General features: G+C 48.5%; 1 protein-coding gene across 1 annotated transcript; it reads left to right on the top strand.

Annotated features, from left to right (window-relative positions):
* Positions 1 to 965: 965 nt before the first annotated feature.
* Positions 966 to 25,799, top strand: MIER1 (MIER1 transcriptional regulator). The gene is made up of 11 exons (XM_084266015.1): positions 966 to 1,108; positions 7,491 to 7,658; positions 12,125 to 12,257; positions 13,725 to 13,789; positions 14,099 to 14,171; positions 17,857 to 18,008; positions 18,567 to 18,648; positions 20,085 to 20,179; positions 20,688 to 20,815; positions 23,394 to 23,533; positions 24,618 to 25,799. The coding sequence occupies exons 1-11, from the start codon at positions 1,010 to 1,012 to the stop codon at positions 24,941 to 24,943; spliced, it is 1,461 nt and encodes a 486-aa protein (XP_084122141.1). The 5' UTR covers positions 966 to 1,009; the 3' UTR covers positions 24,944 to 25,799.
* The last annotated feature ends 1,989 nt before the right edge of the window (positions 25,800 to 27,788 follow it).

The following is a 27,788-nucleotide window of genomic DNA, read 5'->3' as shown; positions in this document are numbered from 1 at the left end:
GTTTTCAGTTCACTTTGGTACCACTGTACTTAGTGTTATTTATTTCCAATGGGTTTGGCATCCTGTGAGTGGGAAAGCTTTGTGTAGTTCCTTTGGCTGGAGTGCTCTTGTCTCTTGGGCTCTTATTTCTTTCAGAGAAATAATCAATGGCTTTAACACTTGGGACCACAAAGTCTGGTTACCCTTAGCCCCTTGTAGCCCACCCCCTCCCTCTTGCACCCTTATTTGTGGGCACACTCTTCAGGCTTTGGGAAATGAAATTTAATTTGTCAATGAGGACAAGGGGAAAAATATTAGGAGAATGAATTAGAGATCTGGTATTGCTGAGTGACATGAAAATGCTGCATCTGCCAAACCATTCATCCATGTGTTTTATTTTTTCATTGCCATTAAATATAACCAGACTTCTTTGCAAAGAACTATGAAAAAAAATGCGGGGGGGGGGGGGAATAACTGAGGATTCTGCATCATAAGTAAAATCTACATAACAATGAGGCTTACTCTAAAGTTTGGAAAAGTCATTAGGCTGTCTTTGTAAACAAGAAAGCTTGCAAAGCATCAAGGAAACAACTGCCTGAGTTTGTATTTTAGGCAGTATTTCTGCTCCCAGGAGAAGTGTTGATTCAGAGAGCTCTGTGGCTGTTGAGGAATCAACATCTTCATAAACTGAACATTTTACAAACCTTTAACTAGATGTCCAGATATAGCACCTTGAGCACTGGCTAGTTAAACAGCATCTCCTTGATTATCCCATGATCTCTTCCCCCCCAAAGGACAGCTTTGCCTCTCCTCTGAGCAATGAGATTGGCTTTCCCTGAGATAAACCATTGAGGGCTTTGAAGACACTTTAATTTCTCCATAATTTGAGTATTAAAATGTCACCCAAATAATAATAACAATAAAAATAAACTCTGCAAGGCCATGCTCTAACTAAAAACATTCTTTAAAATGTTTTCTATCAGGAGGTTCAGCAACATCTGATGACCATGAATTTGATCCATCAGCTGATATGCTGGTGCATGACTTTGATGATGAACGGACATTAGAAGAGGAGGAAATGATGGAAGGAGAAACAAACTTCAGTTCTGAAATAGAGGATCTTAACAGGGTAGGTAGCCTTAAGTAGTCCCCACACATAACCACGGCCCACAGTCTCACACACAGTGTAAGGAGGTGTCTTCCCTTATATTTGGAATTAAAAATCACCCCAAACCTCCCCTAAAGCAGTAACAAAGAACAGAGATGGGGGGGAAAGGGGCTGAGCTAAACTTGCAGTTCTCAAAAGCTGGGAAAAGGAAACTGGCACATAAATACTTTCATGTCTAACACTCTGCTTGTTTAGATTCCTTATTTGCATATATCTGCTGGTGTAGGATTTGCATTTTAGAGCTAATAGAAGTTAAACCCTGCTCTGACTCAACTTGTATATTCCAGTGTTGCTATTTTCTAATATATTTAGTGCATAAAGATTTTGATTTTTTTAAAAAAAAAACCATAATTTACATTTCTCTTGCATTTTTATACAAACATTTGTATCATAATTTAATGGAGCACATAGGAGTATCTTCATTTTTAAGGTGGAGGGAATGGAGATGCAAATGAAATGATTGGCTCAGAGCAGAGCTCCCAATTCTTGTTCACAGTGATAAATGACTCTTAAAGCATGTGTCTTCTCAAATAATTGCATATAAGATTTATTTGGCATTTTGAGATTATGCCATCACTTGTGTATTGTCTTAAATTACTTCCCAGGCAGGAATAATACTCAGGTTCATTATAAATGCAAAGTGATTGAAATGCTGCCTGTGGCCTCATTGGCTGGAAAGGCTTCCAGAACAGCTCATTAATGATTCTCAGATGCATATTCCATGTACAAATCCTGTGTGGTGTAAGTGATGATGCCAGAATGACTTCAAATTAATTTAGTGCAGTTTAACTACGTTTTGGGTGTAGATGATTCCTTTCTGGCAATTTCAGGTTTGTTATTAAATGATAAACAGAGAGATAAAGAGATGGTTTGTGAATCTGAACATGTTTTGTCTAGATCAGTTGAGAAGTGGAGCTCCACATGCATGGTGTGGGGTTTAAGGTGAAAATATGCTTCCCCCTCACCCCCCATCCTGTGAAGAGTCAACATCTGGTTGTGTAGTTGTGTCACCACACTGAAGTGTCTCCTTTGTGACTGTATTTCAGCCATCAGCTTATCCCCTCATATCGTGGTTGTGGGGCTGTGAGTTTACAGAGAGGGTGGTGAGGGGCTGGAAGGGGCTGCCCAGAGAGGGGGTGGGTGCCCCATCCCTGGGGGTGTTCAAGGCCAGGTTGGCTGGGGCCCTGGGCAACCTTGTGTAGCTCCAGGCCTGGAGGTTGGTGTCCCTGCCTGTGGCAGGGGGTTGGAGCTCTGGGACCCTTGGGGTCCCTCCCAACCCAGACCAGTCTGGGATTCTATGCTTTCTCTGTGTGTCAGCTCCTTAGTGATGTGCACAGTGAGCAGTGCTGTAGCTGAGATCCAGGCTGCTCCCTGTGCTTCCCTGCTCTGCAGGATGCTTCTACAGATGGGCAGAGAATCTACCAACATTTGTCTTGCTGGCCAGGCTTTCTCTGAGTTTCAGATGCCTCCATGCCAGCAGGATCGTGGAGAGACCTGTGATTACTTTTAGTTGTGAGACAGCAGGCTGCATGTTAAGACTTTTATCCCTTTTTTTTAATTATTAGTTTAATTATGGCTGATAGGCAATCTAAATCTCAAAACTGTTGGCAAGACAAGTGCTCTCCTGTCTTTCTCCCCTGCCATTTACACGTAGTATTCCAGATTCCCCCCAGGCTGCACATGTACTTGTTGAGCACCTTCAGAGATGAGGTGGCAGCCAGGGTTTGCACAAGCATTTATGAACCTTAATGGCTTCACTCCTGCCTGTCATAAAAATGAACCTTCCTCTGAGGGTAAGGATCTTTCCTACTCATTGGTTGACACTCCAGTGAAGTCTGTAGCAGGTTAGTACTCGAGGTTGAGCAGCATCCATCCTGCATTTGTCCATGCAGGTACGTGTGGTGTCTAGAGACCCACAGTGACCCCCTGTGCTGCTCACCATAGGAAAACCCACAGTCCCCTGAGAGCAGAGCAGTGCCTGAAGGGAATCAAAGTATGGACAGAGCAACCCCATGCTACAGGCTATGGGGAGACTGGCTGGAGAGCTGTCAGGCAGAGAAGGAGCTGGGGGTGCTGGGTGGCTGCAGGCTGAACATGAACCAGCAGTGTGCCCGGGTGGCCAGGAAGGCCAGGGGCATCCTGGCTTGTGTCAGGAATAATGTGGCCAGTAGGTCTGGGGAGGGGATTGTGCCCCTGGGCTGGGCACTGGGGAGGCTGCACCTCCAGTGCTGGGTCCAGTTCTGGGCTCCTCACCATCAGAAGGACATGGAGGTCCTGGAGCGAGTGCAGAGAAGGGCAACCAGGCTGGGGAAGGGGCTGGAGGGCAAATCCTCTGAGGAGCAGCTGAGGGAGCTGGGGGTGTTGAGCCTGGAGAAGAGGAGGCTGAGGGGAGCCCTTCTCCCCACCTCCCCTGCCCTGCCAGGAGGGTGCAGAGAGGTGGGTGATGGTCTCTTCAGCCAGGGGACAGGAGGTGGGACAAGGGGCAATGGGCTCAAGCTGCCCCAGGGCAGGGTCAGCTCAGCTGGGAGGGCAAAGTTCTTCCCTGGCAGAGTTGTGGGGCTGTGGCACAGGCTGCCCAGGGAGGGGGCTGAGTCCCCAGCCCTGGGGGTGTTGAACAAAGGGGAGATGAGGTGCTCAGGGAGCTGGGTCAGCACAGGACAGGGACGGTTGGACTCGATGGGCTTAAAGGGCTTTTCCAGCCTGGGGATTCTGGGATTCTGTGGGTTGGATTTGGTGGTTCTCACTGATAGTTCTTGAAAGGAAAGCTTTCCCTGGTCAGGAAAGCGATGTGTGAGGCGGTGCAACAGGCCACCCTTGCATTCAGCAGTGCAGTTTCTGTGTGAAGGAGCATCCACACCACATGTGACCCATGCCCTGGCTCCAGCAGGATGGTGTGCCTGCAGCAGGGTGCAGCCCTCTGCATCCTCAGCTCACACTGCAGCTGTTGGGAATGCAGGAGGTCTGGCAGATAATCTTGGTGGTAGAAAACAGCCTGCACACTCTGTCTTGGAAATAATAAATGGCCAAACCCCAGCAAGTTGCAGGAACTCAACTTACTCCTGCTCTGAGCTAAGCTGACTGTAGGGAGCATCAGCTGGAGGGAGAGTGATGGGGATTTGAGGAGTGTGAGACAGAGTTCTTTACCTCTGTGCTGCCCTGTCCCTGGGTGCTGGCTCCCTGGGTGCCATTGCAGGGTGCTGTTTGTAGTGCCTCCTGACAGGACTTGGAGATTTTTAAGCTTTTGGCTCCCTTCCTTTTCCATTTGTTGTTCCATATAATCAGTTGGCTTCTCCTTTTGGGGTGCTCCTTTTCAGGGGGGGCTCTTGGGGTTTCCTAGGGGAATCAGCTTGTTCAAGGGCAGAGACTGGCAGGACAAGGGGGCTGGAGTAAAGCTGGAGGAGGGAAGGGGGAGAGGAGGTATTAGGGGGAAGTTCTTTGCAGAGAGGGTGGTGAGGGGCTGGAAGGGGCTGCCCAGAGAGGGGGTGGGTGCCCCATCCCTGGGGGTGTTCAAGGCCAGGCTGGGTGTCCAGGAGCCATGTGGCAGTGTTGCACAGTTGGTTCAGTGTCAGAACCTTGTTTGGTGTTTCAGACCCATTCTGTGTTCGTTTCAGTGTTTGCCCCTGAGCTCTTCAAGTAGAAGAGTCTAATGTGTCTCTGTGCTCCTTATGCTACAGTTCTGTGTTACATCACTCCCCCTCTCTCATCTCTACTCCAGAAGCACAATTCATTTCTTGCTATTAAACACCTTCCACATGAGAAATGTCCATGTCTTTCCTGAGACTTGGCACTTTTTCACCCTCTCCTATTTTGGCAGCATCCTGGAACTGTGCAGAAACCCTGGTTTGTATTTTATCTTGGGAGACTTGCTGACCCTGGGGGCTTTTAGAATTGTAAAGGACTGTTTGAAGTTAAGAGGCTCTACCTAAGAGAAATGCAGACACACCACTGCTTTCCTAGGTATCACAGGGTAATATGCCTGTTACATCGGTCACACGTAGCTGCAAGCTGTAGTAAACAGTCCTCAGTCCACAGATGGAGTAGTGGTGAGGAGTGCTTGACCAAAGTGAGTTACTTTCCCAAGTGTAGTGGAGAACATTTGTTTGGATAATTAGGAATAAGATTTTTCTGAGAGCTCTACTGCCAGGTTTTAATTAAGATCACAGCCCTGTTGTCTGTGTCAGTGAAACATTAATCCTCCACTCCTAAGAGTTCTCTCCATAAAATGATTCTGTAGGGACCAAGCTAAGAGGGAAGGTGAGGACATGCAGGTCCACATGGTCTGCATCCTCTGTGTTTATAGCTTAACCAGAGTGGACCAGGAAGTGGTAGAATGGCTGAGTTCTCTGAAGTAAAATACATTACAATACAATATGCAGGCAAGAAGTACTTGTAACCCCTGTGCTACTCTTATTTGTACACAGCAGGACTAACAGCACTTACCTTGTGTAGTTGGGTTGGTTAGTGTGCTTCCAGAAACTGCAGGAGCTCCCTGGAGGAAGTCTAGGGTCAGCCAATAACTAAACCAATCTGATTATCAGCTGAGATGCATATTACATACTACAAAGAGATAACAGTGGTGAGCAGACACCTCTAAATAATAAACAAAGGGCTTGTTCTTAGGAGAGAGAATTTTAAAATGCTCTCTGGAAAGCTTCTGTTCTGAAAAACCTCTTCAGGGATGCTGCCCCACAAGGCTGGATACTCAGGTGTCAAAAGCCACCAAGTCAGTCATTTGCAGACCCAGAAATTAATAATTTTTCTTAATTAAATTGATATACAGTTTAGGAGCTGCTAAATTTGAGAACCAACCCTATCACTTGAGGTGTCTGTTCAGAGTGGATCAGCTTTCTAAACATAAAGGTTTTAAAATGTGCAGGTGTTTTAGCAGGTTCCAGCTGTGGCTGGTTTTGTACCCAACTACTTAATACATGTGTGACTCTGCCCATCACTGGGCACTGGGTGGTCCTGAATGCAAGGTGATCCCTCACCCCTCACTCTTTGTTCTGCCCAGAAAGGGGGAGAGGCACAGAGAGACCCAGAGGTGCAGTTTTGGTGTCATTTTTATTCAGAGTCAGCGTTGCAGAACTGTCCCTGGAGTGCTGCCCCCCAGCTGAATTTAAAGTCTGTGCTCAAGCCACGTACTGCAAGTCCTGGTCATCACTCTGCTGAGTTCTTGGAGACAATGCAGAAGTCCCTGCCTGGCTCTAGGACCAGAAGAGGGGTGGCAGCAGGGACAGGGAGGGGATTGTCCCTCTCTGCTCTGCCCTCCCCAGCTGGGGCCCCAGGACAAGGAAGATGTGGGACTGGTGGAGAGGGGTCAGAGGAGCCACAGAGATGCTCAGTGGCCTGGGGCAACCTAGGGAGAGAGGCTGAGGGAGCTGGGCTGGGTCAGCCTGGAGAAGAGAAGGCTGTGGGGGGACCTCACTGCAGCCTCCCAGTCCCTGAAGGGACCCCAGGAACAGGAGGGGAATCAGCTTGTTAAAGGGCAGAGACTGGCAGGACAAGGGGCTGGAGTGAAGCTGGAGGAGGGAAGGGGGAGAGGAGAGATTGGGGGGAAGTTGTTTGCAGAGAGAGTGGTGAGGGGCTGGAAGGGGCTGCCCAGAGAGGGGGTGGGTGCCCCATCCCTGGGGGTGTTCAAGGCCAGGTTGGCTGGGGCCCTGGGCAACCTTGTGTAGCTCCAGGCCTGGAGGTTGGTGTCCCTGCCTGTGGCAGGGGGTTGGAGCTCTGTGACCCTTGGGGTCCCTCCCAACCCAGACCAGGCTGGGATTCTATGACCAGCGTCTGCCTGAGCAGACTGGCAGCACCTCAGTGCTCTGTGTGAAGCAGTTGCTGCTGACACACAGTTCACCTGTTTTTTTCCCCACAGATATGGACAGAACACTACATTTTTTCAGGTCAGGTAGTTTTTTGGTGGTAAAGGGAGTACCAAGGCTAGATATTCCAAGGAGGAGCACGTTCCCTCTGTGTACCACAGGGGTGTGATGTAACCAGGTGTAACCTACCACATTGCAGTGCTTGTGTTTCAGTGAAGTAGACAGGTAGGAAGGGAAGGATGAGGCACGCTGCCCTTTGGTGTCCTTTTTGGTCCCTTTAGAGATTGGTATGTGAGGTCTGCTGTGAATTTAAAAATACCATTTAAGAGAAGAGCAATAAAAAGCTGCCCTGCATAAACCCCCCACGCTTTCCTTAGGGGCCCAGACACCTGAGTTCTTGGCACACGTGGTCAGCGCTGGTCTGGTGTTGCTGGGCTGTGTTTCCAGGGCTCACCCTGAAGCTGGCAGAGCAGGTGTGGGATGTGAAACCGTTTTGTTCAAGTCCCAACCTCTGTTTGCATGTTTCCCAGGAGAGCGACATGCCGATCCAGGAGCTACTGAGCCGCTACGGCTACGACGGAACCATTCCACTCCAAGAAGATGATGAGGATGAAGATGAGGAGGAAGAGGAGGAAGAGGGAGAAGATGATGATGATGTTGATAACGATGACAACAGTGGCTGTAGTGGTGAAAACAAAGTAAGTGTTTACTGACTTGAAACTGCTTTGCATGCAGCCGTTCTGTGCCACTCCGAGGTGCCTGATCGTGGCACAATTAATTCGTAATCAAGTTGATTTCACAGGCTTTGTGAGCTGCACTCTGATCTTTACTCTTAATTACCCATCTGTGTTTCTCTTCATTGCTCTTAATTTCATCTGTATCATTGCAAATCGGTGCTGTGGCAAATTGGGAGACATGTATACTTCCAGCATCATGTAAGAAGGGATTGTAATTGTCCTTCCAAAACAGTCTGACTGCAGAACTGAAGTTTTCAGTGCCTGAAGGCGCCTTTATAGATACAGCTGAATACTCATTCCAAGCTGAAAAGCTGATCTACTGAAACTGAACAGCCAAGTGTGGAATTGAATTAAATGTGTCTCTGAGCGTTGGAAATGGCTGCAAGTTCTCTAGCTTTAGCATTTTAAATTGTATTTTTCCAGCCTGGCAGCCCTGGCTGTACTTGAATTGTTAACTGAGCCTAATGCTTTGAATGTCTTTGAAAAATGCTGGGACTTAGCATCTATAAAATCCTGTTCTGTGGTTCTTAAAATAAATCTTCTGGTTTTAGAAGAGCCTTTTCTACTTGTGTGTGTCGTACGTATTTGTAACAATCCTGTCCTGTCATGGGCACAGCTGTAACGTCTCTGTTCCTGGTGGCATTCGGACTTGCACTCTTCTGTTAAAATGTGAAACCCTTTGTATTGTCAGTAACAAAAATCTTAGGCATTAGTGGAGGTTGCATTACTTAATGTGGCTTTAAGAAGGGTGCATTTTGTTCTTTGATATCTCAGCATTTTAGAATCTCTGGAGTGGGATACAGAGATAAGGAATGTTAGATCTGATCCAGAAAATGAAGTTCTTGGGATTTACAGACTCCCTTGACAGATGCTATAGAAGGCTGCTGTGTGTATGGATTGAAGAGTTAAAATAAGATGCATCCAGAAAGGCTCAAGAAGCTGCAGAGGGGGAGAAACTTGCATAACATAGACTCACAGAATGGTCTGGGTTGGAAAGGACCCCAAGGGTCCCAGAGCTCCAACCCCCTGCCACAGGCAGGGACACCAACCTCCAGGCCTGGAGCTACACAAGGTTGCCCAGGGCCCCAGCCAACTTGGCCTTGAACACCCCCAGGGATGGGGCACCCACCCCCTCCCTGGGCAGCCCCTTCCAGCCCCTCACCACTCTCTCTGCAAACAACTTCCCCCTAATATCTCCTCTCCCCCTTCCCTCCTCCAGCTTCACTCCATCCCGCTTGTCCATGAGGGATATCAAATTGAAACGAGACCCAGAAGTGGTTTATTCCATAGTGCTCAGTGCTGTTCCTGAAGTCTCCCTTCTTGTGTCCCTGCTGCTTAATGCCTCCCTGGCACAACTTCCATCTTCTGCCTTCTCTGACCCCTGCAGCTCTCCAGCTCTCTTACTCGCTGCCTTAAAATCCTGCCTGTCTCTCTTAAATGGATAAAGCCTCAGCGTGCGTCACTGCTGTTAGCACTAAGATGTAGTAGTGTGCTGTGTTCCTGCCCCTCCACTGCGGCTTGGTGGGGCAGACATGGCCTGTGCGGGGCAGACATGGCCTGTGTGTCAGCCTGAGGACGGGCCTGGTGGGGCAGACATGGCCTGTGTGTCAGCCTGAGGACGGGCCTGGCGGGGCAGACATGGCCTGTGTGTCAGCCTGAGGACGGGCCTGGCGGGGCAGACATGGCCTGTGTGTTAGCCTGAGGACGGGCCTGGCGGGGCAGACATGGCCTGTGTGTTAGCCTGAGGACGGGCCTGGTGGGGCAGACATGGCCTGTGTGTTAGCCTGAGGACGGGCCTGGTGGGGCAGACATGGCCTGTGTGTTAGCCTGAGGACGGGCCTGGTGGGGCAGACATGGCCTGTGTGTCAGCCTGAGGACGGGCCTGGCGGGGCAGACATGGCCTGTGCGGGGCAGACATGGCCTGTGCGTTAGCCTGAGGACGGGCCTGGCGGGGCAGACATGGCCTGTGTGTCAGCCTGAGGACGGGCCTGGCGGGGCAGACATGGCCTGTGTGTTAGCCTGAGGACGGGCCTGGCGGGGCAGACATGGCCTGTGCGTTAGCCTGAGGGCAGGCCTGGTGGGGCAGACATGGGTTGAGAATTGGCTGTCGGACCGAGCCCAGAGGGTTGTGATTCGAGGAGCAGAATCTGACTGGAGGCCTGTGACTAGTGGTGTTCCCCAGGGCTCGGTGTTGGGTCCAGTCCTGTTCAATATCTTCATTGACAACCTCGATGAGGGAACAGCATCCACCCTCAGCAAGTACCCGATGGTACAAAGCTGGGAGGGGTGGCTGACACGCAGGACACTGCGCTGCCATCCAGAGAGACCTGGACAGGCTGGAGAGCTGGGCAGGGAGAAACCAGATGAGGTTCAACAAAAGCAAGTGGAGAGTCTGGCACCTGGGAAGGAACAACCATTTGTATCAGGACAGGCTGGGGGATGACCTGCTGGAGAAGAGCTCAGTGGAGAAGGACCTGGGGGTGCTGGTGGGTGACAGGGTGGCCACGAGCCAGCAGTGTGCCCTGGGGGCTGAGAGAGACAATGGGATCCTGGGGGCATCAGGAGGAGTGTGGGCAGCAGGTGACAGGAGGGGATCCTCCCCCTCTACTCTGCCCTGCTCAGGCCCCACTGGAGTGTTGTGTCCAGTGCTGGGCTCCCTGGGATCAAACAGCCAGGGATCTCCTGGAGAGAGTCCAGAGGAGGGACAGAGATGCTGAAGGGCCTGGAGCATCTCCCCTGGGAGGAAAGGCTGAGTAAGTTGGGACTGTTCAGCCTTGAGAAGAGAAGACTAAGGGGGGACCTAATTAAAGTTTATAATTATCTGAAGCAGGGGATGCAGGGGGAATCAGCCAGCCCCTTTTCAGTGGTCTGTGGGGATAGGACAGTGAGGGTGAGGGAGCCCTGGGACAGGCTGCCCAGGGAGGTGGTGGAGTCTCCATCTCTGGAGAGATTCCAGCCCCGTCTGGACGCCCATCTGAGTGATATGTCCTAGGGAGCTGCTTTGGCAGGGGGGTTGGACCCGATGATCTCTCGAGGTCCCTTCCAACCCCTACAATTCTGTGATTCTGTGGCCTGTGTGTTAGTCTGAGGACAGCCCTGGCTGTGTGGAGTGGCCATGTTGGTCTCTCCTACCCCAGATTCAGTAGCACTGGCCCAGGGGTTGTAGGAGGGGAGGACTGGGCACAGAGAGAGCTAGCTAACCCATGAGGATAGTTTGCCACAGGGTACGAGGCCGAGCGCGCCGCAGCGCTTGCGTGCTCTTAGCAGAGCGGCAGTACAATCCATCTGTGGGGGTGGAATAGTTTTATAAATAATTCAGGCTTTCTCTCTGAGCACTTATCTCTCTGCAGCTTATTTAGCTATACTGCACTTAGCTGTTTTCTATTTTTAATCTCCTTTAAGCTGCACGTGTGAGAACGCTCTGGGTGCTGGTAAAGGTGCACGTAAGCATGTGCTGAGCCTAATGCTTCTGTGGTAGAACGAGCAGGTATGAGTGCTTGCATCACGGGCATAAAACACATCAAAGAGAGGGGCAACATGCATTGGGACAGGAAATGCTAATTTATTTCTGTCTTTTTAAGTTTATCATTGTATTTTTCCATGATGATAATAATTCCCATATTTATCTTCTGATAAAGAAACTTGTTCTAAGCTTTGATCTTTTAACAGCTCATGGACATGCTCTGCCTGTGGGGCTGAACCCCACTATTGACATCAATTTTAATCATAGAATCCCAGGCTGGTCTGGGTTGGGAGGGACCCCAAGGGTCCCAGAGCTCCAACCCCCTGCCACAGGCAGGGACACCAACCTCCAGGCCTGGAGCTACATAAGGTTGCCCAGGGCCCCAGCCAACCTGGCCTTGAACACCCCCAGGGATGGGGCACCCACCCCCTCTCTGGGCAGCCCCTTCCAGCCCCTCACCACTCTCTCTGCAAAGAACTTCCCCCTAATATCTCATCTAAACCTTCCTTCCTTTAGTTTTAGTCCATTCCCCCTTGTCCTGCCAGTGTCTACCCTTAATGGAAGGTACCAGTTCCATTTGATTGACAAAAGTATAACCAGTAAATAATTACTCCCTTTTTTTAATTGAAAATTCTTAAGGATGAATTTTAAAGACCAAATTTCAATTAAATGAAATGACAACTGCAAGGATTTTTGCCAGGCGTGGTGCTTCAGTGTGGTTTGTATTTCTGAGTTGTGCATTAGAGCCTGAGTGTTGCATTGATCTGCTTAAAACCCCCTCCAGTAAATCAGATGCTGTGTTTCCACATTCATTGTGGCTGAGCCAGGACAGGCCACAATCTCTGCAGTCACTTCAACTCAGATTTGGCTTTGATCCATCGAGAGTTTGGGAAAATTATTGCCTGAGTGCTGTTTGTCACATACAAGGGCTCACTGATCTCCTGTTTGCTTTTTTACATGCAAGGAGGAGGCCATCAAAGATTCCTCAGGTCAGGAGGATGAGACACAGTCATCTAATGACGACCCAGCACCATCTGTTGCATCTCAAGATCCACAGGAGATAATTCGCCCTCGCCGCTGTAAATATTTTGATACAAGTAGGTACAGTTCAGTGCTGAGCACTCCCTGTGACTGACCTTTGGGTAAGAACTGCTGGAGTTAACATAACACTGCTCCTGAAATCTGCTGCTTGATACCCATAAGCATTTGTTTGTTCTCTTTCATAACACTGCTCTTGATTACCCTCAGAGTGGCACAGAGTGGTAATAGGGAATGATGAGGAGAATCTGCTTCCAGAATTCCATGTTTCATGCTGCTGTCAGCACTGTGGGGTGATTTTTTTGCTCTCTTGCTTACAAATTGGTATCCATCTGAGAGTGTTGAGGTGATGTTAGGTAGCTGTCCTTTAGACTGCTCTCATTTCTGTGGCAGTCTCCTTGGCTGGGATCTGGGCTGGGCAGCAGGTATTTTACCTTTCTTTGATGGAAGTGACCATCACCAATGCCTGCTGTTAGACATTTTAACAAACAAAAGTTAAAGCAGAGGTTCCTTAGCATGCCTTACACTTGATACTTGTTAGCCATGCCATTGTAGAAAGCCCTTTTCCTAATCAGTAGTTTATTTTCATCCAGACATGCCAGGGAGCCTCAGCATGTAGCTGTGCAGAGAGTTGCAGTGTTTCTTTAAACACAGCATTAGCATAGTGGATTGCCTTAGGTTTGGGGTTTTTTTTACAATGTTCAGCTCTGTATAGAATGTAATTTAATGTACACACAATTTCAGTGCTGATATTATCACTTGCTGAACATAAACCAGACACTACAGCTGCTTTCAGCACCTTGCAGAAGGCAAGGTGCTGATTTAGAAGCCTATATCATAAAAAGCTTGAAGTTTTTGTCAGTCCTTATCCAAAATAATCTATTTTAAATGCTGCTCTGCGTCTCTGAGCAATATATCCAAGCCCACTGAAGCCCAGTGAGTCTGAGGAAAGCACACTTGCAGGTTTCTCACACCTTGTGCTGTAGCCTGCCTTAAATCCAGTGAGGAAAGAGCAGCAGTAGCTAAGCTGGGAGCTCGTTGAAAAGGTGCTCAAACCCAGGTGTGGATGCTGAACATCCACCAAGCAGTATTTTCAGGAGGTAACTGTAGTAAATTTGGATGTGGCTCATCTCAGTTGCTTCCAAGCTGTGTGAGGGAAAGCAGATTTTAATCAGGTAGTAGTAGCACTGATGGATGCCTGCCTTTGTGCCTTAGCTTTTCAGAGCCTGTTGTGTGTCCATTCTCCATGTGGGCCTTGTGGGGGTCGTTGTATAAAGTTGTTGATACCAAAACACTTTGTATTGTCACTGACCTGCCACCTGCACCTTGTGTGGTGTTAGGTAAGGTGGCAGTGAGGCAGAGCAGGGCTGGAGCCTGGTGGGATGAGAGGCTGGGTTGTGTCCCCCTTCACCTTTGCCTTTGCCAGGCTGTGACATCCCAGCCCCCTCACTCATCCCACTTCACCAGGCACACATGCACCCCATTCACAGCTCATTTTGTCTAAGTGTCTGAACAATGTCTTGTAGATAGTGAAATCGAAGAGGAATCTGAAGAAGATGAAGATTACATCCCCTCAGAGGACTGGAAAAAGGTAAATACTCAGGGCTGTTAAACAAGCTTGTGTTTCAGGACTGGTGAGCTGATCCATGTAACTCTGAGCTCTGTAGATCACCCACATCCACTCCACTTCTGCCTCATGAGTGTTGACAGTAAGAAGAGTTAAACACCTCCCCAGATTGTCAAACCCCATTTCCATGTAACCCCTGTTAACTGTAGTTTGAGGTTTTGAACAATGAACATTTTTAAGGGTAAAAAAAAGATGTGATTGTTCTCTTGTTTGCTAACACAAACCAGCACAGCTCTGCTTGCTTAACTTCTTGTTTCTCTTATTTCAAAACAGGAAATCATGGTGGGCTCTATGTTTCAAGCTGAAATTCCAGCTGGCATATGCAAATACAAAGAGAATGAAAAAGGTGAGACTCTAAAGGGCTGCTGGAGATTGTTTTCTAAGGGGGAGCAAGAAAAGATTTGATTGATGTCGTGTGTCTTGCAAAACAAAAGAGCTCTTTTGAGTGAAAAACAGAACCAGCATCTCCAACTGTAGTTCATACTGTACTTCACCAACAGAGCTTGAGTCTTGGAAGGGGGAAAGGAGGGTTGAAGGGGGGGAAAGGAGCCTGTTGCCTGTTGAACCCTTGCAGTTTGGTAATGTGCACGAGCTTTCTGTGCAGCCTGTGTTAACCTCATCACCTAGCACATCTCATTTACATAAAACAAACTGGGTAATCAAGAAACTGTGCTGCTGGAATTGGATTAACACGTTAAAAGAGGTAAAATGGCACCAGCAGCTTTGATGTTCACATTTTCTAACTCTTTGGTCAGGATTAAAGAACCTCTCATGCTACTTTTGGGGGGTTTTTACAGGAACTTTGCTTCCCTCTCACAACAAGAGCCTTTGGCTGTATGCTGTCAGTATAATCAAGTCCCAACAGGTAGACTTAGCTTAAACCCAGCTGTGATCTTAAAAGCAATACATTTTCCAGCTTGTTCAGCCCACTGTTTACACTCCAGGTTGGTTTGAGACTGCAGCTTTTGCAGTTTTATACAGGTTAATTTGTAAACTAACCAGCCCAAAACTCAGTGCCTTCCTCAAACATGAGTAGGTACTGAAGTAGGAGGAGTTGTCTTGCTTTGAGTTGTTGTGGTAGCTACTCTGTAGCCTGATCTAGCAGGGAGCTGGCTGAATGGAGCATCAGTCCTGCCCTCAAGTTGAGAACAGGCTCACTCTGAAACCGACACATTCCCTTAGCTCCAGACTTGGGAGCCAGAGAGGCTGAGGAGGATGTAATTTAAACCTCCATGAGAAGTCAGGAGTTTCCATTAAAGCCAGAAAATGACAAATTAGCAAACATCTGCTTTTTAGCTGTGAAGAAGGGGCTCTTTGCACACTTCCCTGCTTCTGTCTGAACACAGGGCTTGAACTATATGTTTGCCTGAGACGTAATAAATCACGCTTTACTGGTCAGTCACCTCCTTTTCCTGGCATTTACTCAGCTCTAAATGGCTTCTGGCCTCCAATAATAAAAATATACAGCTGCTTTGTACCTGTAGGAAACAGTTTTTCATAGTCTTGCCTGGAACAGAACATATGTCATGGGCAAAAACCATCAAGGGAGAAAGTTAAAGTTTCACTAGTCATGCTAAAGCTCTTCTAGCTTTATAGACCAGTGGGGCCTGGTGTCTTCTGCCACAGCTTTTCCTTCTGCTGTGTTCTGGGTGTAATCTTTGTCAGGGCTCCAACTGGAGCATTAATGAAGCTTAAAAAGTTGAAAAAAATAAATGTTTGAGACTGTGTATTTAGGGCTTCTGTGTACGTGCCCCATCGACTTTGTTAGAGGATGACTAAGTCGATGGGGCACGTACACAGAAGCCCTAAATACACAGTCTCAAACAGTTCTAATTGTAAAATTCCTGAGCATGAAGGAGGCTGGTCCTTTCATATCCAGTCCCACAAGGGAAAGCACAGGGTGCTAGAACTCCTGAGGAGAACCACACTGCTTTAGACAAGGTGTCCTGACAACCTCCATTTAGTCTCCACTAAGCTAATTACTGCGCACTGGCACTCTGCTAAGTAGTCCTGGAGATGAAATTAGCTGCTACTAAACAATCTGGGGTTATAGGAAAAAATCTACACCATTAAAAGATGCATTTTCAGGAGGCTTGTAGTTGCAAATCAAAGGGTAGCTCTGCAGGCTGACAGGTGCTGAAGCTGCTGGGGGATGTGCTGACCGCTGCAGGGTACGTGGCTTGCGTCACTGTGGGTGGCTTAGACCCGATTACCCCTTATCTCCTGATGGAGTTCATCTCCCAAGGTGTCCAGAATCCTTTTCTCCCATGAACAACCAGATTAGACAGCAGATTAGGGGGAAGAGCCTCCCAGAAAAGGGTTGGGAGGTGTTTCTGGAGGGCTTGCCACTTGTGAAACGAAGCTGTCGTTCTCTGCAAGATGCTTAATGACTTCCCCAACCAGTCTGGGGTTTTTATTCATTGTCTCCTTCCCTGCTGAAAAATACTGTTTTCCCAAGTGGGGTGCACCTAGGCACACTCTGACCTTCCCACCTGCACAGAATGCTGCTGTGCCTCCCCTCCCTGCCCTGACCAGGCTTTCCCAGTGTTTGCTCCTCCTCTCCTCTCTTGAGCACGAGCCAGTGGTGCTCACTGAGCTGATGGAGTCAGTGTTGAAGTTACCTCTCAAAACCAGCAGGAGAGTTGTTTCATTGAGGGTTGAACCACAAACAGGGTCTGGATCCTTCCCTGACTCTGTTTTTTAATAACCTGAATTGTTCTTTATTTTGCTGTAGTGGTTGTTTCAATGCCACAGAGCTTGTAGGCTCCTCAAAACAGAAGTGGGAGATAATTCAGAGAATATTTCTTTGCCCACATTTCCTCCCATTAATTTCCATTTACTGTGGCTTCCCTGGTCTGGAAACTTGGGCAGGATCTCTAAAGAAGCAGTAGAGGCTCAGTAGTGTTAAAATTCAGTGGTCTTTACCTGAATGATTTTGGTTTAGAGGGTATTGCTTGGAGGTAGCAGGAAGGTCTAAGCAAAGTTTCCTTTCAGAGCTGTTTGTCTCTAGAATGTCTGGCCCCTGGGTGTCATCTTCCCTGGGGAAGCAGTGGACTTTGCCAGCTGTGGCAGCCCAGCCTTTTAGATTTAGTGGTCCAGACACCTCATAGTGTTTTTCTATCTTTTACCTGTCCTTGTGTGTTCTGCTTTAGTCTTAGTGATCTAATGATCTTCTGGGGGTCTCTAATCACTGACTTTATAAGAGACAATACACTTTGGTGTTGCACTTGGGGCTCAAGAATCCCAGGCACAGATCCAGGCTGGGAGAAGAGCTCCTGGAGAGCAGCCCTGAGGAGAAGGACCTGGGGTCATGGGGGATGAGAAACTTCTTCCCCTGAGCAGCAGTGGCTCCTGCAGCTGGGAAGGGCGATGGGATCCTGGGCTCCATCAGCAGAGGGGTGGCAGCAGGGACAGGGAGGGGATTGTCCCTCTCTGCTCTGCCCTCCCCAGCTGGAGTCCTGTGTCCAGAGCTGGGGTCCCAGGACAAGGAAGATGTGGGACTGGTGGAGAGGGGTCAGAGGAGCCCCGGAGATGCTCAGAGGGCTGGAGCAGCTCCCCTAGGGAGAGAGGCTGAGGGAGCTGGGCTGGGTCAGCCTGGAGAAGAGAAGGCTGTGGGGGGACCTCACTGCAGCCTCCCAGTCCCTGAAGGGACCCCAGGAACAGGAGGGGAATCAGCTTGTTAAAGGGCAGAGCCTGGCAGGACAAGGGGCTGGAGTGAAGCTGGAGGAGGGAAGGGGGAGAGGAGATCTTAGGGGGAAGTTCTTTGCAGAGAGAGTGGTGAGGGGCTGGAAGAGGCTGCCCAGAGAGGGGGTGGGTGCCCCATCCCTGGGGGTGTTCAAGGCCAGGTTGGCTGGGGCCCTGGGCAGCCTTGTGTAGCTCCAGGCCTGGAGGTTGGTGTCCCTGCCTGTGGCAGGGGGTTGGAGCTCTGGGACCCTTGGGGTCCCTCCCAACCCAGCCCAGTCTGTGAGTCTGTGATTCTCTGCTGTTGGTTCAGCTTGCTTTTTGTGTTTCCCCACCTGTGGTCAATGCAGTGTATGAAAACGATGACCAGCTGCTCTGGAACCCTGACTTCTTACCAGAAGATAAAGTGATCGAGTTCCTCAATGAAGCATCGAGGCGCACGGGTGATGAGAAAGGCCTGGAGGCCATTCCTGAAGGATCACATATTAAAGACAATGAACAGGTACATAGGAATAATTAGGATTTGTAGTTTAATGCTACAGAATGAATTATCCTTTTATTTCACTCTCAGGAGTTATGATTGGGTTTGAAACAGCTTTATTATTCCTCGTGGAAATAGAGATGTGATGGGTTTTTTACCTCTCAACCAGTATTAAACTGCTCCCTTGGGCTTTACATTGCTTTATGCATCAGTAGATTATTTTATATATAATTAATTGTGTGTGAATAAGTTCTGTTCTTTCAGTTACAGGGGGTTTATAAGCTATATGAATGCATAATTCTTTTCTCCTTCAGACAGAAGAACCCATCAGCTTTACTACTGTAGCCAGTGGATGAAATTGTTAAAACACTTTGCCTGGATATGTGCTTAGAGATTTGGAGATTTAAATAGTGGAAATACATCTCTCTGCTATCTAAAATTACATTGCATTTATTCAAGGAGTTTCTTTTTAAGCATTACCTTAACAGAAATTAAGTGATTTACTAAGTATGCTTCTGTGGCATGGCATAGATTGAGGGGTCTGTAGACAGCTAAATGTCTGTCTGTCCATCTTCCCAGGCATTGTATGAACTGGTTAAGTGCAATTTTGATACTGAAGAATCATTAAGAAGGTTGAGATTCAATGTCAAAGCAGCCAGAGGTGAGTGTAGACTGAAAGTGAACTTTGGATTGTTGAACTCTCCTTTTCTCTGTTACACACAGGTTGGGGTTTGCAGTCAGGTTGAGCTGGGCTGCCCCAAGCCTTATGTATTGGTGAGGTCTTCAGTGGATCTCTTAGTGCTCTCAGAGGGAGTGAGAGAGGCAGATGTGGGTGTGCAGATGAACTTACAGTCAGCCCAGCTTGGTATTTTTATCTGTGACTTGAATAAAGAAGTTAGAATTTAAAGTGCCTTCTCAGCAACTTCTTTGTTCTTACAGACCTTTTTGGTCATCCAAGTTAGAGAGACAACCATGAAGTACCAAGTAATTCACAGTTCTGAATAAAAAGAGAATGAGAACCTAAACTTTTTATTTAACCTTTTATACAACCCTAAAATGACCCCTGTCTTAAAGATGCCTTGAGCACTTCCTGATGTAGTATTGATCTTAAGACTCAAAGGAAGGAGAACCAAGAGCAGGCTCAGTCCTTCTCCTTGCACATCAGTCTGTTGGTTCAGCTTTCAAACCTGTGGCTTCTCCAGAGTTTACTGTGCAAATCACAGGATGATGTGATTGTGTGGACAGGACTAAGCTTGCCCTCCCACTGTTTCAAACCCTATTTATTCATGTCCTTAAGGATCAATAAGGCCAAATTATATGAAGTGTAACTGGAAGTTTACTAGGAAGCCCCTAATAACTTCTGGCTTCTGTGGGGGCCAAGATTCCTCACCCAGTTGTGTGAGCAGCACAGTTCCTCCTTCTATCTGACTGGATTTAGCAGCCTGGCTAAAGATCTCACTCCTCATTCCTTTTCCTTCTTCCAAATACCAGCAACTGCTTTTGGGTCAAAAGCATGAACTCCTTCAAGCTGTATCCTGGCTTGAAGGCTCCCTGCTTCGTACGGTTCTAGGGGCAGAAGGGTGAGGCCAGGTTTCTAAGCTGTTCTTCTTCCTTCTGGAGTAGGTTGGAGCACAGGGAGTTCCCCCCCAGTCTGGGGAAGAACTTCTTCCCAGTGAGGGTGAGGGAGCCCTGGGACAGGCTGCCCAGGGGGTGTGGAGTCTCCTTCTCTGGAGAGATTCCAGCCCTGCCCTGTCCTAGGGGTTGGACCCCATGGGCTCTGGAGGCCCCTTCCAACCCCTACAGCTCTGTGATTCTGCTGTCTGGTTATTTCCCCCACACAGCAGGGCTGGACTTGCAGACCATTTATAACCCTCCCTACCAACCAGGTACTGAAGGCAGCCAAACTTCCACCTACTCACTAGAGGGGAGAGTTTTCATTTCTCTACGAGTCAGTGGATTTCAGGAGGTGGTTCCCATTTAGTCAGCAGCTGGTGTGAGAGACTCGAATACCCCTTATGTTTTCTGTCACTAAAGCCTTCTTTCCTCTGCCTTATGCTTTTTTTTTGGTGAAATATTGTCTTTATTCCCTTGCTACAGAAGAATTATCTGTTTGGACAGAAGAAGAGTGTCGGAACTTTGAGCAAGGACTGAAAGTCTATGGCAAAGATTTTCATGTGATTCAGGCAAATAAGGTAAATGCTCATTTACAGTGTAGTTCTCACATTTATTTTAAAGCAGTATATTGTAAATAAATTCTTACTCTTGACTTCCTCCACAAATTACTACAGTGACTCTGAATTTTACCACACTTATGTCCAAATTGGTTGGCCAAAGTGCAGGATCCTCTGTGAGGGTGGCTGTGAGCGCTAAGAGGGGTGCAGAAATCCTGCTGGGTGTACCTATGGGAAGATCTGCATCCCATCAGACCTGTTCTGCTCCTGCAGACACAGATGGGAGTATTTCTCCTGAAGCTGTTGCTTGCCAGCACCTCACAGTATCCCCAGTATGCTCAGAAACCCCGTTAAACTTTGTGTTTCAACTTGTGGACCTCTGAAAATTTGAGTCAGCAGTTTCTGCTTTAAGCATATAGAAGTCTTGGCTTCAAATTTCACACCTGTTTTTCGATTTAAACAGTAGCTTTCTGCCCAAAAATGTATTGAAATCCACCCAAATCTGCATGCCACCTTCCTCCCTCCCTAGGTACGAACAAGATCGGTGGGTGAGTGTGTAGCCTTTTACTACATGTGGAAGAAGTCGGAGCGCTACGACTTCTTCGCCCAGCAGACCCGCTTTGGCAAGAAGAAATACAACCTTCACCCTGGTGTAACGTAAGATGGGCTTTATTTTCATGGGCTTTGACATCTCAGATCTAAATCTTTTATTTTATAGTGCTCTAATCTGAGGTGATACAACAACCCAGGGGTTTCCTAGTCCCGATCTGCTGCAGGGAAAGAGAGGACCTACAGCTACCTGAAGGGAGGGTGCAGAGAGGTGGGCGATGGTCTCTGCAGCCAGGGGCCAGGAGATGGGACAAGGGGCAATGGGCTCAAGCTGCCCCAGGGCAGGGTCAGCTCAGCTGGGAGGGCAAAGTTCTTCCCTGGCAGAGTTGTGGGGCTGTGGCACAGGCTGCCCAGGGAGGGGGCTGAGTCCCCAGCCCTGGGGGTGTTTAACAGAGGGGAGATGAGGTGCTCAGGGAGCTGGGTCAGCACAGGACAGGGGTGGTTGGACTTGATGATCTCAAAGGTCTCTTCCAACCTTGTGATTCTGTGAGGTGTAAGAAAAGCTTATGATGTCATTTCCAAAGCATGTGTATTTGGAATAAGGCCAGCAATTTGTATTGGATTCATTATATTTATAATAAATACAATATTTAAGTTTTTATTATAAATTTATAAGTTTAATTCAGGTTGTTTTCTGGTCAAATGTTTCACCAGTGTAACATTTCTCTGAGTCCTTTTTTAAATGCTTGTTTTATTTCAAATTACATCCAGTCATTAGCCATAGGTTTCAGGTGGGATTTGTGGTACCCACTGTGGTACACTCTCAAAATCAATCATGTGGCAAGAGTTCTGGCTACCCCAGTGCCCTGTACAAGGGCTTTTTTGAGTGGACATAGCTCCTTTCACCGATTCACATCTCTCTTTCCTCTCAGACTCAGTGAGCCAACATACTCTTCTGCCCTTCATTCCAGTGCGATGACTGTACTATCCCACTCTCTCTGCCAACGTTCTCCAAGCCTTTTTACCATTCTTTTTTGTCCTTCCCATCTCTCCTGGCTTCTCTGCTCAGCCTTCTTTTTAACATCACCATTTCTTTGAAGGTGGTAGGAGTGTGTGTCAGACCACTGAAGGGAGCTTGCAGCGTGACAGGAAGGGCTGCCAGCTCTGGCTTCGTGTGCAGGCTGCTGGGGAGAGGCACCCAGACCTGCTGCATTTCCATAACCAGCTGGCAGGGACTCTCTTTCTCCCCTCCTTCTCCTACCTGGGGGATTTTTTGGTTTGTTTTTTCTTTTTTTTCCCCAGATTAGGTAAATTTTTATTGTTAATCCCTTCAAAGATTCTCTGATTCTTCTGCAATCACTTGTTTCTGGCAATGAAAAGCCCTGTCAGAAGCAGCATCATCGAGAATGAATCTGCAGATAGATGTGAGAATTTAGGGTGCTGTATCAGCCAGTAATTACATGTGAGGGTACTTCTGGAGTTAATCCAGACTAACACCATACATACAAGGGCTTGTCTCTCCCCCCTTGTCCCCCCTTGTCCCCCCTTGTCCCCCCTTGTCCCCCCTTGTCCCCCCTTGTCCCCCCTTGTCCCCCCTTGTCCCCCCTTGTCCCCCCTTGTCCCCCCTTGTCCCCCCTTCTCCCCCCTTCTCCCCCCTTCTCCCCCCTTCTCCCCCCTTCTCCCCCCTTCTCCCCCCTTCTCCCCCCTTCTCCCCCCTTCTCCCCCCTTCTCCCCCCTTCTCCCCCCTTCTCCCCCCTTCTCCCCCCTTCTCCCCCCTTCTCCCCCCTTCTCCTTTTTCCCATCCCCTTCTCCTTTTTCCCATCCCCTTCTCCTTTTTCCCATCCCCTTCTCCTTTTTCCCATCCCCTTCTCCTTTTTCCCATCCCCTTCTCCTTTTTCCCATCCCCTTCTCCTTGTTTCCATCCCCTTCTCCTTGTTTCCATCCCCTTCTCCTTGTTTCCATCCCCTTCTCCTTGTTTCCATCCCCTTCTCCTTGTTTCCATCCCCTTCTCCTTGTTTCCATCCCCTTCTCCTTGTTTCCATTCCCTTCTCCTTGTTTCCATCCCCTTCTCCTTGTTTCCATCCCCTTCTCCTTGTTCCCATTCCCTTCTCCTTGTTCCCATTCCCTTCTCCTTGTTCCCATTCCCTTCTCCTTGTTCCCATTCCCTTCTCCTTGTTCCCATTCCCTTCTCCTTGTTTCCATTCCCTTCTCCTTGTTTCCATTCCCTTCTCCTTGTTTCCATTCCCTTCTTTAACTTTTTTGCCTTTCATTTTTTCCATTTTTACCTTTTCCTTTTTTCCTTTTTTCCATTTTTAACTTTTTTCCTGTTCCTTTTTTCCTTTTCCTTTTTTCTTTCCTTTTTTCCCTTTTTTCCCCTTCCCCCCCCTTCCTTTTTCCCATTGTTTCCTTTTCCCTTTTTTCCCTTTTTCCCTTTCCATTTTTCCCCCTTCCTTTTTCCCTTTTTTCTTTCCTTTTTTCCCTTTTTCCCCTGGGCAAAGTTCTTCCCTGGCAGAGTTGTGGGGCTGTGGCACAGGCTGCCCAGGGAGGGGGCTGAGTCCCCAGCCCTGGGGGTGTTTGACAGAGGGGAGATGAGGTGCTCAGGGAGCTGGGGCAGCACAGGGCAGGGGATGAGCTGGAAGGGCGTTTCCAGCCTGCTGACTGTGTCTGTGCCATTTCTGTTGTGCAGAGATTACATGGACCGGCTCCTGGATGAAAGTGAAAGTGCTGCTTCCAGTCGAGCTCCGTCCCCTCCTCCAACGACCTCCAACAGCAGCACCAGCCAGTCTGAAAGGGAAGACAGCACAGCCAGCAACAGCAACCAGAACGGTGAGTGCCTGCCCTGCCTCTGCTGGGGAGCAGGGCCAGATCCTCACGCTGACAAGCTGAAGGAGGCCAGCTGCCTGCTGCTCAGCAAACAGGTCTAGTTCAGTGCTCAGTACTTCCCAAGGTGTTAGCAGCTTCCAGTTAAAACTGTAGTTCTTAAAAAAAAGCAACATGTTTACATTTAGCCAGTGGTGACATGTGGAACATAAATCCCTGGTAGAATCTTCCCTTTAAATGCAGTTAACCTGTTCTTGTCTTGCCTGTGCTAGTGTAGGTGTGTAACGTGGTGCAGGGTGTTTAGAACAACCTGGGATGGGAACTGGGCTGTCGTGCTGCTCTGGGGCTTGGGAATGCTGTAAGCTGCTCTCACCAGGCGTGGAGCATTGAAGGGCAGTTAGGAACGGGAGGAGAGCCAGGGCACAGCCACTGGTGAAGGAGGAAAACCTCAGAAGAGAGGGAGGGACAGCCCTTCTGGAGGAGCTGAGGGGAAAGTGGCAGTGAGAGGAGTGAGGAGCTTGAGGGGCTACATCAGGTGGTGCAAACCGACTGTGCTGGGCACTGGGGAGGCTGCAGCTCGAGTGCTGGGTCCAGTTCTGGGCTCCTCACCATCAGAAGGACAGGGAGGTCCTGGAGCGAGTGCAGAGAAGGGCAACCAGGCTGGGGAAGGGGCTGGAGGGCAAATCCTCTGAGGAGCAGCTGAGGGAGCTGGGGGTGTTGAGCCTGGAGAAGAGGAGGCTGAGGGGAGCCCTTCTCCCCACCTCCCCTGCCCTGCCAGGAGGGTGCAGAGAGGTGGGCGATGGTCTCTGCAGCCAGGGGCCAGGAGCTGGGACAAGGGGCAATGGGCTCAAGCTGCCCCAGGGCAGGGTCAGCTCAGCTGGGAGGGCAAAGTTCTTCCCTGGCAGAGTTGTGGGGCTGTGGCACAGGCTGCCCAGGGAGGGGGCTGAGTCCCCAGCCCTGGGGGTGTTGAACAGAGGGGAGATGAGGTGCTCAGGGAGCTGGGGCAGCACAGGACAGGGACGGTTGTGTGACAGGCTGCTGTGTCAGTACTTGTGAATTGTTCCCCTCTGATGGTCCCTCTCCAACACAGGGGTGTCTGCTAACGGCCCGGGAGAGATACCAAGCAAAGAGGAAGCCAAGGTGGAAGGATTGCACGTGAACGGCCCTGCCAGTGGGAAGAAAACCCCTCACACTGATCTGGATACTAATGGGTATGAGCCTGAAAACCTTGCCCTTGACCCAAAACCTCCTCATTCAGCTTCAAGAAACGAAAATGATTTTGAAGAAAAAAATGAGAGACCTCTAAAAAGAAGAAGAATTAACAGCAATGGGAAAGAGAGCCCAGGTTCTTCAGAGTTCTTCCAAGAAGCCAACTCACATGGGAAGCTTGAAGAACTAGAAACTATGGATGACTGAATCCTAGGAGCAGATTTTATTCCTTGGAGTAAATTTTTGGGTGTCTAAAATTTTCAGGGTTGATGGGTTACCTTACAAAATCCAGTTCCCTAAAAAAGAAAAACCAATCTGCTGAGATGTCTTTCTAAATACCTTCCAGTTGGCTCTTCAGATTTGATGATTTGGGGTTTTTTTTCAGGGCTGACAAAGGAGTAGGAGCCTGTTGTGTTTCTCAGAACCATCAAGTGTAGTTCTGGGAACTTGGGCTCTCCAAGAGATTTGAGAAACCAATCAGTGAGTATTCTGCACAAACACTCCCAGCCTAATCCTTGTGCAATACACTATTTAACCCTTGTATGAGTGAACAAAACACCCAATTTGAAGCAGGGGGCAGCTGGTCCAAATGTTGCAGGAAGTTAAATCCAAATCCAGAATGCCAGGACGTGCATCAGCTGTAGGCACAGAGACCCCCCCTACTCATTCCCCTTGTTAAGGAACCCTTATGAATCCTGAAAGTTATGAGCACAACTATTTTTATATATAGAAGTTTTAAAAGGTAAATAAATAAACCAGGTCAGGTTTGTCTTATGTAAAATTGTTGACATCAATGATGTCTTTTCCATAACTTCATCTGGGCTAAAGAAATACATTCTGTATTTTTCCAGATTCCTTTGTAGCCTTTGGAAGATTTTTACAGTACTTAAATGTCTCCACTGAACTGTCCTTTCTTAAAAAAAAAAAAAAAAGAGGAAAAAAGAAAAAAAAAAAGAAGAAGCTTGTATAATTTTCTTACCTTGTACAGTTGGTAAACTTTTATGAGAGTCTAATGTCAGCTTCCTTTTATTTTGCTGAAGTCTTTTCTAAAAAAGAAAAACAACCAAGAAAAAAAAAAGCCCCAAACCAAACTGATTGACTTAAAAAAGATGTTTCTTACTCACCACCACCTTGTCTTCTCAGAAAACAGTAAGTGATTAACATCAGCAATGGTTACAAGTCGTTTGATTCTGAAAATCTGGGTTTTTTTTCTTCTTTTATGGCAAATAGTGATGCTCCAGAGGTTGTTAAGCACGGTGCTTGCCTTGCTCATAGCTTCTCTCACCTTACTCAGAGCTCAGCTTGGTTTCATGTCAGCCAAACAAGCTTCAGGTGAGGTTACTCACCCTTCTTCACCCAGACCAGGTGCCAGATGATCCGTTGGGGTATCGACTGTGTGTCCATCACCTTCCCCATTCCAAGGCCAGGTTGGCTGGGGCCCTGGGCAGCCTTGTGTAGCTCCAGGCCTGGAGGTTGGTGTCCCTGCCTGTGGCAGGGGGTTGGAGCTCTGGGACCCTTGGGGTCTCTTCCAACCCAGACCAGGCTGGGATTCTCTGGAAAGGTCAGGAATAGGTGGAATGCCTGCAACCTGTTGGGGTGGGGATTCCAGAGGAGACTCACAGGTAGGGGAAGCAGGAACAGCCCCAGTCAGAGCTGAAAGGGGCAGAAAGGGGAGGGGTCTGGGAGCCTCACCTGGGAGCTGCCCAAGGGGGGGTCACACCCCTGCAATGGAGTTTCCACACCAGGTTGGGGGTTTAAGTATTTTGTTTAAGCCAGAGCTGTACTCAGACTTCAAGTCATTAATGAGCCCAAGGTCGGGCTGTAACGATGCATTAATGAACCTGCTGCTGAGGAGCAGCTAACCCTTGGGCAGCAGCTGCCTCCCACCAGCACCTCCCATGGAGACAGGCAGAGCAGTGAGGCTTCTTAATGACTTAATTGTGTGATTGATTGCTCCACACAAGCTGCTCTAACAAGGGAACCCCAGAGTACCTCAGCGAGGATGGAGCTGAGCTGGCAGCAGGTCCTGCAGCGCTTCCAGGAGGCTCTGTGGCTGGAGGGAGGCTGGTGCTGGGTTCATTTCCACACAGTTCTTCTAGTTTCAAGTTGGAACCAGTTCCAACCCCACTTCACTTCCAGGAGCAGGGCTGAGTGACTCCTCTCAGGCTCTGTGTGTGACATGCAGCACTCTGTGTCCTCCCAGGAGCGACGCTTTGCGTTCGGTTGGGTTTACTTTTCACTCTTAACCTTATTTTATTATATTATTGTATTTTCTTTTGGTGATAGGTAGAAGAGCCCTGACATTCCATAATCAAGTATGTAATGCTCAGCTAGACTTAATTAAGAGTATTTAATTGCAACTTACGGTTTGGTTTTTGTTTCCGCTGGTGTTTTACCAAGTACTTTGTGTTCGTGTTCTTCAGAGAAATGCAGCCACTATAACTTGATAAGTCATTGCACTACTACTAAAGCTATTTAAAAGTGAGCTAGAGTAACCTTGATTTCATTTAAGAAGCCCTGCAGCACAGGAAGGGTTGGGAAAAGGTGTTTCCAAGCTGCAGCAGAAAGATGGTAAGACACTGGGGGATGGTTTGTCCGCGCGCTGGGGTGAAGGGCTCAGCTGGAGGGGGGCTCAGGAAGAGCTTTAAGTCTCAAAGGAGAAGCTGGTTCACCAGCATCACTCCTTGCTGGGCTTCCAACAGGCTTAAACATGGTATTAAAAAGCAAACCTACTCCCCAGATAGACACACAGGCTGTTTCCAAACTCGTTCCCTACCCTTTCCAGCCGTAGTGACTTTGCACTGTTCCCCCTTCCCTTCCTGCAGCCCTGCTCCCTCTCTGCAACTCTGGAAAAGCTTATTAAAGTATTTTTATAAACATTCTGTCTGCACAAACCCATTCCTGAGTGTGTTCTTGAGCAAAGCAGCAGCAAGAGGAGTTGTTTCTGCTCCCTGAGCCCTTGGAGGAGGTGGTAGGGTGGAGCAGTGACACCCTTGCTGCAGATACAAACCCCCTTTCCCAACCAAACCTGGGTCTGGTTCATCCCCCTCCC

The sequence above is a fragment of the Gallinula chloropus genome (genome assembly GCF_964237585.1).
Source record: "Gallinula chloropus genome assembly, chromosome: 6".
Taxonomy (NCBI): Eukaryota; Metazoa; Chordata; class Aves; order Gruiformes; family Rallidae; genus Gallinula; species Gallinula chloropus.
The sequence above is the reverse complement of the archived record's forward strand: the minus strand, read 5'-3'. Positions and strand labels throughout refer to the sequence as shown.

Excerpts from the sequence above, each read along its gene's own strand:
- MIER1 (XM_084266015.1), top strand. The coding sequence starts at position 1,010 with ATGCTGGTGCATGACTTTGATGATGAACGGACATTAGAAGAGGAGGAA. Across the intron at positions 7,659-12,124 it reads GCTGTAGTGGTGAAAACAAA|GAGGAGGCCATCAAAGATTC; the intron begins GTAAGTGTTTAC and ends TTTACATGCAAG. Across the intron at positions 14,172-17,856 it reads ATACAAAGAGAATGAAAAAG|TGTATGAAAACGATGACCAG; the intron begins GTGAGACTCTAA and ends TGGTCAATGCAG.